This window comes from Mauremys mutica, chromosome 21 (assembly GCF_020497125.1).
Source record: "Mauremys mutica isolate MM-2020 ecotype Southern chromosome 21, ASM2049712v1, whole genome shotgun sequence".
NCBI lineage: Eukaryota > Metazoa > Chordata > Testudines > Geoemydidae > Mauremys > Mauremys mutica.
This window is the reverse complement of record NC_059092.1, coordinates 7,097,398-7,112,447: the sequence shown is the minus strand read 5'-3', so window position 1 is coordinate 7,112,447 and position 15,050 is coordinate 7,097,398. Positions and strand designations below refer to the sequence as shown.

Genomic DNA, 15,050 nt, shown 5'->3' with positions numbered 1-15,050 from the left:
AGGGGAGGACAAGGGCTGGTGGAAAAACAGATTTTTAAAAAAATGGCTTTTTAAAAAAAAAAAGAACAAGCGTTTTTGCAGAGAATTATAGTTTCTTTCAACAATTTCAGTTTTTTTCAACAAAAAAGCAAATAATTTTGAGATTTAGTTGGCTTTTATGGTCAGAACCCAGAAAGTTTGGGGGTTTCATGGAAAAACTAGAGAATTTTACCACCACCATCGATTGATAAAAATGCTTATCTTTCTCTGACAAGCTGTAGTTCAGAACCATCCCAATCCCTTTGAATTCAGTAGGAGTGGGCTGCTTACCTCTTTTAGGTGCCTTTACAAAACTCAGCCATAATAATTATCTTGCTTCCATAGCACCTTCCATCCAATAGACCTGTCTTCTGTTCCTAGCTCTGCTACTGACTTGCATGACCTTGGGCCAATCACTTAGCCTCTCTGGTCTTGTCTGCACTAGGAAAGAAGGTGTGTGGTTTTTAACATGTGTTAGTTAACTTGTGGTAACAAATGTGTTAACATTAGTGTAGACAAGGCAAGTTGCAATTGTCACTCATTAGCTGGTGGGTATGAATCCCCCTAGTAGTATAAAGTGCCATATACATGCTATTGTCTTTGTTATTCAGCCCCTGCACTCTGCAGAAGAGACCAACCCTATCCACAGGCTGGGATGTGCTCGTGTATATAAAACAACCCTGGGCCACACAGCAGCTTTGTAGAAAACGCTGAGAACCTGGTGCTCCGCAAGGCTAGACTAGGGAGGGCATTATTGGAAGGGTGTCTGCGAATGCACCTTTAAGAGGAATATGGAGAAGTGCTTCTAGATGGACTCAGGTGTTCATCAGGGGCCAACTCATGCCACCTTATTCAGGGCTTGGTGCACACTCTGAATACCCAGTCTGTGCACTGCGGAGGTCCATGGGGGTTCATGCCCCAGGGCACAGAGAACCACCCCCAAAGGACCAGGGGAACGAGAGGAGGAATGGTTACTTAGGAAATCTTTGCTACGCTGGAGTCAGGGGGAACATTGTGGTGGGGGACTGGGTATGATGCTCCAAAGGGCAGTTGTGTGTGTGTGGTAACATCTTTTCCCTGGCTGGGGCTTTGGCAACAAAGGGATTAAACCTGGGATTTCTGGATCTTAAAGCAGGAGTTGCTACTGCCTGAGCTACCAGGTACAACTCTCTTAGGTGAGCCTGTAGCAGGCTCCTCAACTGCTCTGTGGCCCAGCCTCCACTAGAGGGCGATAGAGTACCACATTGAGTGGGTGTGGCTTACATTAGTTTGGTGAAGTGGACACCAAAACCAAAAGGAACCAATGTAAAGTCCTCACGAGAGAGCACAGTGTGCGTCTCTCCTCTGGAGCACACTGAACTGAACAGAACACAGTGGGTATGCCTGCGCTGCAGGTAGGAGATGTGATTCCCAGCCTGGGTAGACAGATGCCTGTTAGCGCTGCTTTAGCTAGAGCGCTTAAAACAGCAGCGTGGACGTTGTGGCATGGTCTAGCTGAGCTCGGACTCAGGAGATGGGGCCGGCTTGGACTTGGGTGGCTAGCTTAAGGTCTCTATTGCGCATAGCAGGAGTGGTGGTAAGTGTAAAGAAAGATGGGTCTCTGGTGTAACTGGGACTATTCAGACTATTCAGAGCTTTGGTTCAGTAATGTCTACAAAACGGACTCCAAAGCTCTGGCAAGGTGCTGCAGGTGAGCTAGAGCTCCGTACTTAGCATCCAAATGTGCACGGAAAGCTTTCTAACCAGGCTTGCGGCGGCTGGGGCTTCTGCTGCTAATGTGCAAACCAGCCAGGCTTTTGCGTTGCAAAGGGATTTTCCCAACAGAATGCTGGGCCTTTGTTATTCATTGCTTTATTTCTGCCAGGAAATATTGTGAGCCCGAGCCCTTTCAAGGGAATGACATTTAATCATACACACACAAACCCATACAAAAACAATGAATTGGCAACCTTGATGAAAGGATGAAAAATGATTGCTGGCGAAGCCCAACCGGGAGCTGCATGAGCTAAGGTGCCTGTGAAGTGGAACCTGCTTTTCCTTGGGGTCCACGGTCTTTGTTTGGTTGCCCTGCTGATTTCTCTGCTCTTCTGAGAATCTTTCTGGTGTTTTGCTACTAAAGCGAAAGGTGCCAGCAATTTTATTTATTGGGCACCAATGCTCACAGTCCTCTGGGGATATAATATAGTAGGGGCGGGTATGCACCACCCAAGTAATCACTTCCTGGGCATAACAACAGCAAGCAAAGAGTCATTTTCCTTCAACAGTCAAGCCACTGAACTATATAAGCTGCAATATTACATAAAGTGTCATGGGGGGGAAGCAAGGATCTAATTGGTCACTAAACATTGCCCTTGGAAGCCTGGGAAGTGAGAGCAAATATTCTAATTGTTCCCTTCAAAAGAGTGCTTGGCTTTAATGGCTTTTGGTTGAAAGCTTTAATGGCGTGAAGCCATTTTGTAATAGCAAGACGAGGAGGTAAGAGGCAGACGGTGCAGCTCAGAGGCGGAGGTCCCTGATGTGTACAAGAGGAACCAAGAGTCTGAACGTCAAGAACAAATCGCCATTTAGTTTCACTGCTTATACGAGACTCTAAGAGGTTGACACGAGTCCACCAAAGTGCGTAAGTCCATGTTTCTAGCCCCACTGAACTAGTCTTTCATTAGGGACGTGGTTCTGAATGGATGCTCTGTCACACTGCTGGCTAACTAGACCCGCAGCCCTGCTGAGTGCTTCTCTTTAGACTTCTAAATGGGTTAGGTTGTCAATTATTAAAGCAGAAACATGGTTAGCCAAGGGTTGAGTATCCTAGGGGATTGACTCATTATTCTCGGGCTGCTGCATCCAGCATAGGCTAGTCCCAATACAGACACTAGCTGCAGATCCATCTTTGAGGATTTTTTTTTTCTGACCTTCTATTCTGGGGAGAGGCAAATTGTGTTAGGAAAAATGCAGAAACCCTGTTGAGTCTTTACATGATTTTAGGCCAGAAGACGCATGGAGATGAGCCTGTTTGGAGGCTCTGAAATGTTCCAGGACCTTTTCTTTTCCATTCTGTTCTACCCTACGCAGGCTCTTACACCGCGCATCTCTCATAGGACCCAAGGCCCAGATTAGGCGCCTAACTCCTCTGAGGATCAAAGTCCAGGTGTCTTTTTTCTCCTCATTTCCAATGTTTGTGGCTGCTCCTGCACTTCCTATTCCATCTGGAAAAGGAGCTAGAAGAATTTCCCATGGCATTTCCTCCTGGGACTGTGACTGCAAACCTCAGGGGATCCTCTTACCCCCGCCCCCAGCCTAAATCTGCAGCCCCAAGAAGTTCATAAAAGCATCCAAACTCGGTGGTGTTTCTCTGAACCTGAACTCTGATCCTTTCGAAATTCATCCATCACAGGATGAACTCATGTAGCCTGGTGGGAGTTAGTTTCTTGTACAGTGCTGGACTTCAGCCGCTCCATTCCAGTAATGAACCATAGCCAGTGTGTCCGCTGCTGTCCTCCTGTTCCAGGGGCACGAGGCTTTCAGAGAGAAGAGCAGAGTGTCCTTCATGCCCCAGACCTTAGCAATTCCACACCTGCTTAAGTACTGACCTTTGCCCTCCGATACCAATGTTACATGTCCTAATTAGGCCAGTACGTTTTCTTTTCAGGCCCAGGCTTCGGAAAATTGCCCTTCTTGTGTCAGTGTGTAATGAAGTGCAGGGTGATCTGTTTTCATCCTCCTTCGCCCAGGCTAGCGCTGCAATATTCTTCCTCCGCTCGCCTCGTTAGCGTTTTCCTTCTGACAGCATCTGTGGCATCTGCTTGGCATGTGCGCTCCCAAAGCACTAATCTGTACACCGAGCAGCAGAGGCCAGGCAGAGTGCGTGGGAATCAGGAAGCAATGCAGCAGGCTGTGTGTGGGATTTGCAGTGCGTCTGTGCTGCGGGAGCTGCAGTCCTGAACATCAGGTGTCAAACAGGCCAGCTCCCTGGGCCTGCACGGGAAATGGCTCTCCCACGGCTGCTGAGCGACGGGAGTGCTGAGCAGCAGCCAGGAGCATGGAGGGAGAAGCAGCCCCCTTTCAGCAGCAGCAGCTCTTGCTGTCACTCACGCTAGGAGCCCAGCCTGTGTGTGAAGGGGTGTGAGCAGGGTGACAGGGCTGCCGTCTCTGACAGCTGGGCGGTCAGCAATTTAGTCCGTGATTGTCAAGGGCTCTAGACAGGCTAAGTCTGGTGGCGGGCAGCGGCCAAGTCCTTTGTGATGCTCCTGGATGAAAGACACAATAGCGGCTTGTAGCATATTGTTGTCCTTTGGCCTGAGCAGTTAGCCAAATTCTAGGGCTTTTGCAGGGTTGTTCCCATTAGGTGGAGAAATCAGTGATATGCCTCCGGCCTGGTCTTGCTGCAATTGTGTTGATTTACACAAAGTCCTGATTCCTTGAATGCAGTAGATACAAACCACAGCAGAAATCCCCAAGTCTGCTACTCCAGTGACCTCTGTGCCTAAGAAGCTCTGTCTCTGCTTCTTCTCCATGTCACACTCACAGCAGCTCCTCTTCGCTTTTTGCCTCTAACACCTCAGAACCCACAACCGATACCCGAGCCCCTGTGTTTGCCAATATACCTTGCTAGCACTGGCCTTCCTGTGCGGCTCTGTGCTTTGCATGGCTACCATCAGGGGCGGCTCCAGGCCCCAGCACGCCAAGCACGTACTTGGGGTGGCATGCCGTGGGGGGTGCTCTGCCGGTCACCGGGAGGGTGGCAGGCAGGCAGCCTTCGGCGGCATGCCTGCGGAGGGTCCGCTGGTCCTTGACGCCGTGCTTGGGGTGGCGAAATGTCTAGAGCCGCCCCTGGCTACCATCATTGTCTGCAGGTGTTTTTGCTGCATAAATTGTGCCTTCTGCTGAGCTTTTAAAAGTATTTGTCCCCTGCGTTGGCTTTGTGGTTGTCTTTGGATCTCAGACAGGGGCTGTTAACACCTTTCAGCACAGCAATATGTATGGGACAGATTTGGGCACCCTTACTCATGCCGAGTAGTGCACATAACTCCTTACTTAGTCAAGTAACGCTACAGAAATCCTTCTGGAGTAAGGCATGAGTGAAGGGATCTGGATCTGGCCTTATATATGTCCCCTGCGCAGCAGCGGGTGGCTTCATTCTGGGACACAGGTGAGGCTTGGTGAGGGAGTCCCGAAATCCTGCTCAGCGTCCATCACCCTGTAGCCAGCCAGTCGCTGCGGGGGTATAACAATGTGAGCTGCAAAACCCCAGGACCTGTGTGAGGCTGAGGTCAGAGTAGATGATCACAAAGGTCCTTTTTGACCATCTTAGCGATGAATCTACGCAGTGAGTAAAAATAAATAACCGCCCCCAACAACCCGGCACAAACCACCCAGCTCCTAGCTTTACTCCTCGTCACAGCCTCAGGCCCTGACACCCCCAGGCGGTGCTGGCACGTGGCTTTATTGCTGCTGCTGCCGTAGTCTGAGGAGAGTCTGGAGTGGGAGTGGATGTCGGGGGCATCGCACGCGGAAACCCCTGCTTAGGAAAGGGGGGAAATGACCTTTGGGATTTCTCTGACGTGGCCGTCAAAGCCCCTGTCCTCGCCGCAGCCCCCCAGGCTCAGCTCTAACTCCACTTAGGGGGACTGTTAAACCTTAATCTGCTTCCCCACAGGCGGCTCCAGCCTCGCCTCTGCTCAGCTCTGGATTGAGCAGATGGAGCAGGGTTCCCTGGCAAGAGGGAGAGGGAGCGGCCCAGGGCACCTGCTCTTTCTAGTCTGCTTTCTGGAGAGCTCGAGCTGGGCCTGAGTAAGGGGTCGTGCCCCAGGAGTGAGTCAGAGACTGGCTGTGACCCAGAGTCACAACTCCTGCCCTGCTCCCCGCTTGCTCCGGGGGTCAGGAGGGGCCAGGGGCTCAGAGCGGGGTTACCAGCTCTCTCCTGGCTCCCACTCGGCTTGTTAAGCATTGACAGTTGTCCTCCAATAAGGCTTTTAGTCCATTTATGGGCGAACTTAATGAGAGATGAACAGGGGCGGCTCTACATATTCGGCCGCCCCAAGCAATCATGCCCGGGAGGCGCCCCCGAGCCGCGGGAGCAGCGGACCTCCCGCGGGCATGACTGCGGAGGGTCTGCTGGTCGCGCGGCTCGGCTGGACCTCCCGCAGCTGCGGGCGGTTCGCTGGTCCAGCGGCTCTGGTTGAGCTGCCGCAGGCATGCCTGCGGGAGGTCCAGCCAAGCCGCGGGACGAGCGCCCCCTCCGCCGTCATGCCTGCGGCAGGTCCGGTCGTCCCGGGGCTCCGGTGGACCTCCCGCAGGCATGACTGCGGCAGGTCCGCCAGCCCAGCCTGCCGCCCCCCCGGGAAAGGGCCGCCCCAGGCCCGCTGGGCTCTGGAGCCGGCCCTGGAGATGAAAGCACGAGATGTGGCCCATTACTGGGGGCAGGCACTATCCAAATGTCACTGCACCCATAGCCTTCCCAGCCATGCTCACTGCTGATCCAGTCCTGTGCCCCCACCCGGCTCTGCCGGTGCCCCTTGATCCTGGCCTGCCTCTGCCCCTCGTGCTTGCCCCACAATCCCCGAAAGGCCCATGTAGCTCTGCCAAGGCGCCTCATTCCTGACTTGTGACATCAGCCAGGGCTCTCTGGAGCACAGGTTAGCAGTTGTCACTGCAGGCTCTCCATGTGTGACAGCGCGCTGTGCATGGTCCACACTCAGAGCCTTTCACCGTGCACCGCAGGGCAAGTAGCTCCTGAGCTGGTGAGCTCATGTGGGTTGAGCAGCAACCCACTCCCTACTCACCCACTTTGCAGCCGGGTGATAGCTAAGGTGTGGGTCAAGCCTCGCCTCCGCTGCCATTCCCACAATTCCCTGCACACATCCCTGTGATTCTACATCTAAACTTCTCACTCGCCCTCCATGCACTGGAAGCTACCTCAAAGGCTAGGCTAGAAACATCAGGACTGTTCCCCATATTGTGATCTACAAGTCAGGATTTGAATCCAGGTCACTAGCGGTGAAGGAGTGGGGCACTGACCTACTCTGCTATTCAGACCCCAGATCTCAGCAATAGGGAATCACTGAGCTACACTAAAACGTATCCAGGAAGCACTGTCCATATCTTTCCCTGTTTCTTCTGCAGAGGGTTCTGAACTGCGTGGAATTAATACAGAAACATTAAAAGGCAATTCCTATTAGACCTACAGACCCTCAGATGAATCAGCTGAAAACATTATGCAGTAGGAGTCAGAGAATGATCATTTGCATATTTATCACTTACATTCAAATAGGATAATCAGACGGTACTTGGGCTGTGAAGCAAGTACATTACACTAGCTGATGAGGGAGAAGAGCGAAGAGTTCAAAAAACGGAGGGGAAATAGTGGAGGCGGGCTGTCTATCATCCAGCTAGGCAGGAGAAGGCAGTGGGGTCAGCTGTTCTCACCAAGGAAGAGTCATTGCCCATTCATGTCAGTGGCAATGTCGCACATTTCCAGCACTCCTTCCGCCCTTCGTGATAGCGACGCTTTTTGAAATGCTGCTGCAGTGCTGGGGGGGTTATGCTGAAGTTTTGTTGTGGGTCTGGCTTGGTCTCTCCGCCTGTTTTCCTAGCGGAGATCACGTATGTGTGGGAAGGGCTAAGGAGGCCCAGCTGGATGTGCCTATAGTTCCCAGCGCTGCAATTTTGTTCAATTTCACACGGCTAAGGAGACTTGAGGTAGGTCAATGATTTGCACGCAAGACCTTCATGTAGATCTCGGTCCACGGCACATGCTCTTGGTGACTTATTGGTGGCACTTTTCCAGCCATGACATGTCCTGAAAGACTCCAGGACACTTTGTTTTGGGAAGACGAGGGGTGTTAGCCCCATGTGTCTCAATTACCATAGGGTTGGGTGACCTTTTAGACACCTAGATGGATAGTCTTGAGCAAATTCCATGCTGGGTGATTCCATTCCGCTCATCCCCTGACCAATTTGATACAATGTCCTTCTTTGCTTCCTGTCCTAAATGGCTGTGGAACACGCCAGCTCACTTTCTGAACTGCTTCCACGGTCCACTCCAGCGGTGGCTCCTGTTTCTGCTTGACAAGCATTTTTTTGCATCATTTGGCAGGAAAAGCACAATGTGAATGTGCCAAAACCTCCATCATCCCCACCACTGGCATGGTGAATAGTATCTGATTAACATGCTATTGTTTTTTATTGAAGAATATAAAGTACCAGCATGCTCCTGATTTGTAGCAGGCCGCCTATCGTGGGCTGTATTTAAGCTCCAGGCTGCCAGATGAGCCTGTTTTATTGCCAAAAGGATATAACACTTGTCACATTACAGGTTTAATTAGACCATTACGTCCATGTCCCTCGCTTATAATTCTGCAGACTTGTCTATTGCTTAGATAAACACATATTTTTTGCCATCTGACAGGTTGGGTCATTTTACAAGGCCCTTGTGAAAGGAGGTTGGTTGGATGGAGGGGTGGGTAAGAAGGGATCTCAATCCAGCTCCTGGGGGAGAAGCTTCCAGGGTTTCTCACAGCACAGACAGTTCCCACGTAGCGGGAAGTGGGCAGTGTCTCTTAGCGTCTGATCCAAACTCCTCTGCAGGCAACAGAAAGACGCCTCCTTGGTTCAATAGTACAGCATCATAGAATCACAGAAATGTAGGGCTGGAAGCCGAAGGGACCCCAAGAAGTCATCAAGTCCAGCCCCCGGTGCTGTGGCAGGACCAAGTAAACCTAGACCATCCCTGACAGGGGTTTGTCCAGCCTGTTCTTAAAACCCTCCAGTATCAGGAATAAACCGAAGACCTCACGTTCTAGGGCTCTCCGTTCAGCATCAACAATGGGAACTACCGTCCCTTGGCGAGGCCGGGGTGGGAGGAGAGGGCTGAGCAAAGAAATATTTCATCCTGAAAAGAAAATGGACATGCTTCCGGCCTTAACAAAGTAATAACCACTGGTTTAGGTGCCCTCTCTCTCATCACACATGCTTATTCCACCCCCGCCGGTGTACACATTAGGAACTGAGTCAGACTTTAATCAAAATGACATGAAGCCACACAGTTTGTTCACAACTCAACACTACAAAACAAACCCTAGTTCTGGCATCTAATGACACAAGAGACAAAGAAATAAAATAACGTAAGAGAGACGCAGATTTAGGACTCAGGTGCAACAAAGGCAGCCCCTCTGCTGCGTGGCAGGCACTGAACAGCGAGTGGGAAGGTGGGAAGAACTGACATTTTCACATAAAGTTCTGCTTGAGCTGCCTGAACCCAAAGAGCTCTTCAAGGTGTCTTCGCTGCTAAGTTCACTTGGGTCATTGGTGCTCAGGTGTGAGCACTGGAGGTGGCTAAGCCCAGTGGAGAACGGTCACACCACAAAGTCAGACCTGAGGTTGTCCAATTGACTGCATCCACATTGGGGCGACAATCAATAGTGTGAGGCACTCTAGATCTCCTGGCTCCGTAGTCCATGGTACCTAGTGCTGCCCTGGAGGAAATCTGCTCCAGATTCTGCTCCTGGTATAAATGGGTTCAATTCCATTAAGAACAGTGCTCTCCACTGACTCTATTTACACCTGTTGTCTACTCTGCAATGCATTCTCTGACTGGTTATTCCAGGCCAGAACTTTGGGAGAGCCTGTGTGTTAACTGTGTTAGCCAGTCTGGGAGCTAAGGAGCCCAGGAGAACCACGAGGCGTCAATATCCCACAGCCCCAATCGCCTTTCTAGTCACCATCACCAAATTCTGTCTTTTCTCTAGCCCAAGAGATACTCTAAAGTCTAAAGCCTGGTCAGCCCAGGGCTGAATGGGGTCGAGTGTGAAATTAAATGCAAAGGCCCTGAAGGAGGAATGCGAACCCAGAGGGAAGGTGTGAAAACTGCATCAAAGGCAGCTGGCAGAAAACCAGCCGGCTGGTGAAACACTTCAGAGCGCTTGACCTTTTTGAGAGACGGCTTCATTTGACTGAATCAGCTTGGGTTGAGTTTTAATTTCTTGCTTGGCTGGGTCTAAGATCTTTCTAGTGGCCAGTCGCTTTCGAGCGGGGATGGGGAGGGGGAACATATTCCTGTGCTTTCATTTGCTTCCATCACAGTAATCAATTGACCTTGACATCAACCCCATCAGCTATTCTCAGAAAACATCCTTGCTCCCCTCCTTACCTCCTATTAATTCTGCATTAATTATACAAGAGAATTGCCAGGCGGGGTGGGGGTGGGGATTAAAAACATAAAATCAGCCATTCAGCTCAGTGCCTCGGGGAGGAGGGGAGGAAGGAGAGAGACCATTTTGAAATGGCATGACCTTGAAAATGAGCTCTCAGCTAGGAGAGTGATTGAAAGAGGTCAGCGCTGCAGAGGTTGAAACAAAAGGGTCTGCACCAAGGAAGGCTTTTTGAACAAAACCTGTAACTGGCCAGTCAAAACTTCCTCCAGATTGAAACCTCGCGTGTTCTGGGAGCTTTGGAACATGCTGTTGCTGGGTTTGGATTGCATGGGCTGTAGTTTGTTTCTTCCAAAGGTGTTGTGTTTGGCTCAGTTTAGGGGCACGAGTGGCAGCACTGTTCCGACCGGCTGCAGCACAGGCAAGGAATGGAGGGGTTTGTTTGGCTGCAATTCAGCTTCCAGTGCAGGGTATTACTTGGTGCTTATGTTGGACTTTGCATTTTCCAAGTGCTTTGAGTGAGTAAGTGACAAGGCGCCCTTGGGAGCTAGGGAAGTGAGTGAGCACGAATGGCAATGCAGCCGGGATGAATTGCACCCGCCATGGGTTAGCATACGACAATGCATACACAAATCTGATAAACAAGAGCCTGCCTCTCCCCTGTAATAATGGGGCTCTAGGCTGCAGTAAGCTGAGCCCCTCTAGGATTCTCTCCCCGTGAATTGCTGAAGAACGGGATTGTGGGAAGGCGCTGGAGGACTACCAGCCCTGGAGTGGGTTAGCCTCTGTCCATAAAGTGGCCCTTGACCTCTAGCCTAGCTGGGCCAGCTAGCTTGGGATGAAAGCTTCCGGGGAAAGGGCTGGGTGTGTGGATAGGAGCAGGCTTAGGGGCAATACCCAGGCAGCCCAGGCTAACTGTGCAATGAGGACACACCTTGGGTCTCAGCTCCCTTCTGGGAACAGAACTAACTGTCCTTCCTTTAGCTATCTCGACTGTGAGGTCTTTGGGGGCAGGGATTTTTATTCAGTGTCTGTTTAGCACTATGGAACCCTGATCTTGACCACCTCCCTAGGGAACCCATTCCAGGGCTTCACCACCCTCCTAGTGAAATAGTTTTCCCTAATCTCCAGCGCGTGAGCACGATGGCACTAAGGAAGCCTGTCTCCTGCCCCAGGTCTCTGACCCGCGTTGCCCTTTCTCCCGTCTCCTGCAGGTGCTGCACTCCTCCGCCTACTACTGCAAAACCATCCTGGACGACAACAGCTCCTCTGCCCTCATCATCCTCGGCTTCGTCATCATGTCCCCGCTCATCGTGGTGGCCATGGCCGTCTACTGCAGCCTGGCGCGGCGCCTCCGCCTCTTCCTATGCTTCCAGCCCTACGCTCGGGCCGTCTACAAAGGGGTGAAGTGGCGCTGGTACGAGGAGGGAGGGCTGTGCAGCTGTGCCAAGGAGTGGAGCACGCAAGTCAAGGCCTGGGTATGAGCTCGCTGCACCGGCTCCCCCAGCCCCCTCCCCCCCCAATACATCCCCCCTTGGCACCTGCAAAGTCACCATCTGGAGTCCTGGTAGGCATAGGCTCTCAGGGTCCTTCGGGACAGAGGAATGAGCTGGGTCTGGAATGAACCCCTCTCCTGTAGCTGTACCTAACCCTGTAACCCTCAGCAGGTTCTCCCCATTGTGATGGAAAGGCACCACAAAAGTGTGTCAAAGGGGCTCGCCCTCCTGCTCCTTACGCAGGGCCAGTCATGTCCCTGCTGGTACAGAAGAGACAGGACTCGTTGACATAGAAATGGGGATACTTCACTGAGGCTGTTGGACACAGACAGGCCCTGTGTTTCTCCTTGGCTCCCAACTTTGTGCGGCTTGGTATCAGAACACAGGATCGCCTTACGTCATGGACTAGACTGCGCAGTGATGGAAGGGGCTGCTGACGGCGCTACAGGCACGAGGGAAAATTAGCCGTGTGGTTAAAAAGCGGCATCCTTTGTCCCAGAGAAGTACCCCCTGTAAAACACACATTCAGCCGGGGGGGGGTCCATTGCGGCCCCCCCGCCTAGAATCCTATTGTGGCTGCACGGGTCTCTGGCCCCGCAAATGCACCTGTGAGTTTGGGCATATACAACACTCAGGAGCCGTCACCTTCTTGCACTTTGACTATGTCCGTCCCGCTTTGCACAGCTGCTCTCGTAGCAGGTTATAATGGTGACTGTGTTCCTTTTGTGATTAGTAGGGAAATCTCTACCGGGCTGTGAGTACCTTCCCCCCAGGGTGCTGGCCTGAACCCTGCCTGCTTTGATGCTGGTTATTGAAATCTGATGGCCACGCAATGGCCTGCTAGACATTGGGTATTGTCCAGTGCAATGTTTCCCAGACAGTGAGTCCCGACCTGCCACTGGGTCATGGGAAGGTTCTAGATGGGTTATGGACCTGGTGCAGAGGGAGGGCTTGGGGGTGGGGGTGGGGAGGTGGAGAGCAAGCCCACCTCACACTCACCCCGCAGTGCCTGGGACTGGCTCCCCACTCTGGGCATTGATGGCGGGGCAGCTGGGTCAGACCTGAGGGTCGCAGTGCCCGGAGCAGGGAGCTGGGCCTAGCCCTGCAGGATAGCAGCCATTGCTGGAGGGTGAGCGCAGGCAGGGTTCGCTCTCCGCCCCCACCAGCCTGGGGCCTCCCCTCCACATCCGGCCAGGATTCAGTTTGGGACACTGAGGGACAGGGGTTGCTGTGGGTGGTCTGTGCCCCCTCAGGGGTGGGGGGGGAGGACCTTGGCCTGTGATTTTAGGCCCCTCCCATGAATCTGGACCTTTTGTAAACATAATGGTGGGTCTGAAAAACAGACAAAACGCAGTTGGCGGGTCACCGTAGTAAAAAGTTTGGGAACCACTGGTCTGGTGGACAGGGCTTGGCAGTCAAAAGCCACTCTGGCAGCTGGCCCTCGCTGACCCATCTCGTGCCCAGTCTCCACAGACAGGCCAAGGGTTGAATGGGCCACAGAGACGACATTCCCTGCCCCTGCGCAGAGCTGAGGCACATCGGCAGGGCAGTGCAAGGGACGCGGCCCTCACTCATATCCAGGATGCACCTATAGACACAAGGGGTTTCATTCCTCAGGGCTCTCCGGCCAGCACCTTTCACCTGTAGTTTGGAGGGGTTTGTTTCTGGGGGAGGGAGCCACACAATCTAAATCTATCAAAGCAAGAGATCCAGCCTGGGTTCCCATCCTCACCCGGTACCGTAGAACTCCCACAGGGCCTGGTCCATTGCCCAGCAATGTCAATGAGAGTCTCTCCCTTGGCTTCAGCTGGCTTTGGACCAGGCCTGAGGAGGGCCTTTCCGAGCTGGATGCCATTGACCACTGGAAGCTGTGTATCCCCAGTCGCCGTTGTTCTTCTGTCCACTGTAACCGCTTCAATTGCTGATGTGTAAATAAACCCCATGCTGGGGGCTTCGCTGTCTGAGCACCGGTGGTACAGGCTGTTCATGTGTGATGCCCATTGTAATGTGACCGGGCCATTGGAGCCCCTGGCTGTATATTAAAGACTAATTTATGTATTTTCCCTGGGGTTTGGTTTTCATTCTAAGGGCGAAAGGCCCTGGGGCCACCCCTGCAAATGACATGGGAGCAAAGTGACCATGGGAAGCTGAGGGGGGTGGCAGCTGAACACCGGACAGCAGGAGAAGGCGAACGCCATTGGAAATTCCATGGCAAGCTCAGGCTTAGCTCCCCAAATGTGTGCGGTCAGCAGATGGGCAACAACCGGGCCCAGTCCCGCCCGAGGAGTGCACTGCAGGAGAATGGCTCAGGGCCTGGAACAACTGTCAGGGGAAGAACGATCGCTGACTATCTTAGGAGACGAATAAGAAGTATTGTTGCGAGAGCTACATGGAGGCTGCGAGGTCCCTTCCGTGAAGTGTTTTGAGATTTTTAAGCTTTCAAAATTCTCCGTGAAGGCAAATTCCCCCAAAACACCCGTTCCGGGTCAGCTGAAGTGTTGCATTTTCGGTTTTGTCCGTTTTGTTTTGTAGATCAGACAACATTTTTACAAATTTGAAATGAAAATTGTTGCAAAAGAAACAAAACGGGTCATTGAGAAAATGTCAAAATTTATGCTCCTCACATACAGAGAGAAAACTCTGAGGAACCCCTACCTGGGGGGAGGAGTTTTCTGCTTTCCTTTTTGTAGCATGAACTTATTTTGCTTCCCTCTTCTGAGCATTATTCCTAGAGAGAAAGACCTTGCTGGTGGCTTCTGTATTTCCTCTGCTGAGTCATTCCACCAGCCTTTATTGTGCTTCCTCCCACCCTGGCAGCTGCATTAAACCAATGCCTAGGCAGGTTACCTCCATAATCCTGAACTCTCTACGCAGCACGGGCTCCAGTATTATAGCTATTAACCCAGCTTCCAATTTTCTTGCCTGACTCCAAAGAGATGCACACAGCAGAGCTCACTGGCTACTGTACCTGACACAGCAGAGCGAGATTGCTGCAGGCAGCTGAGTGTAAATCCGGCAGCCTCGGTGTAATCCTATAATCCCTGCCTAATTGCATCAACAGAGATGGGCTCGCTCTGGGATCGCTAGGATACCTGATCCAATCAAAACACCCACTGAGTAATTGGGAAATCTAGCCCAGATGGTACCAGACAGAGGGCAGATCAAAGGGTTAGTCTCTGCAGGATTGCTGGCCCTTCTGTTGTCTTGGCTGCATCTAGAACTGGTCCACAGCATGGAACAGAATTAAATGGCAGAGAAGGATGGGAAGAGAGAGAACTACACTCCACGCAGCTGGTGCCCGGAGGAACAGCATCTGCCCTGGGGAAGGAAGGGTTAAAAGCAGCATAGAACTTGGTTGTGGCAGGGGTAGCTGCCGTTGCGGCTGGGAAAG

General features: G+C 52.1%; 1 protein-coding gene across 2 annotated transcripts in view; it reads left to right on the top strand.

The window, feature by feature from the left end:
- TMEM88B (transmembrane protein 88B) overlaps positions 1-13,698 on the top strand; it is a 46,732-nt gene extending 33,034 nt beyond the window's left edge. The window contains exon 2 of one of the 2 annotated variants that reach the window (XM_044996648.1): positions 11,378-13,698. In XM_044996648.1, the coding sequence (XP_044852583.1) occupies positions 11,378-11,647 (270 nt within the window). In that variant the 3' untranslated portion in view covers positions 11,648-13,698. The remainder of the gene's footprint in view (positions 1-11,377) is intronic. The other variant, XR_006574769.1, reaches the window with a different exon arrangement.
- The last annotated feature ends 1,352 nt before the right edge of the window (positions 13,699-15,050 follow it).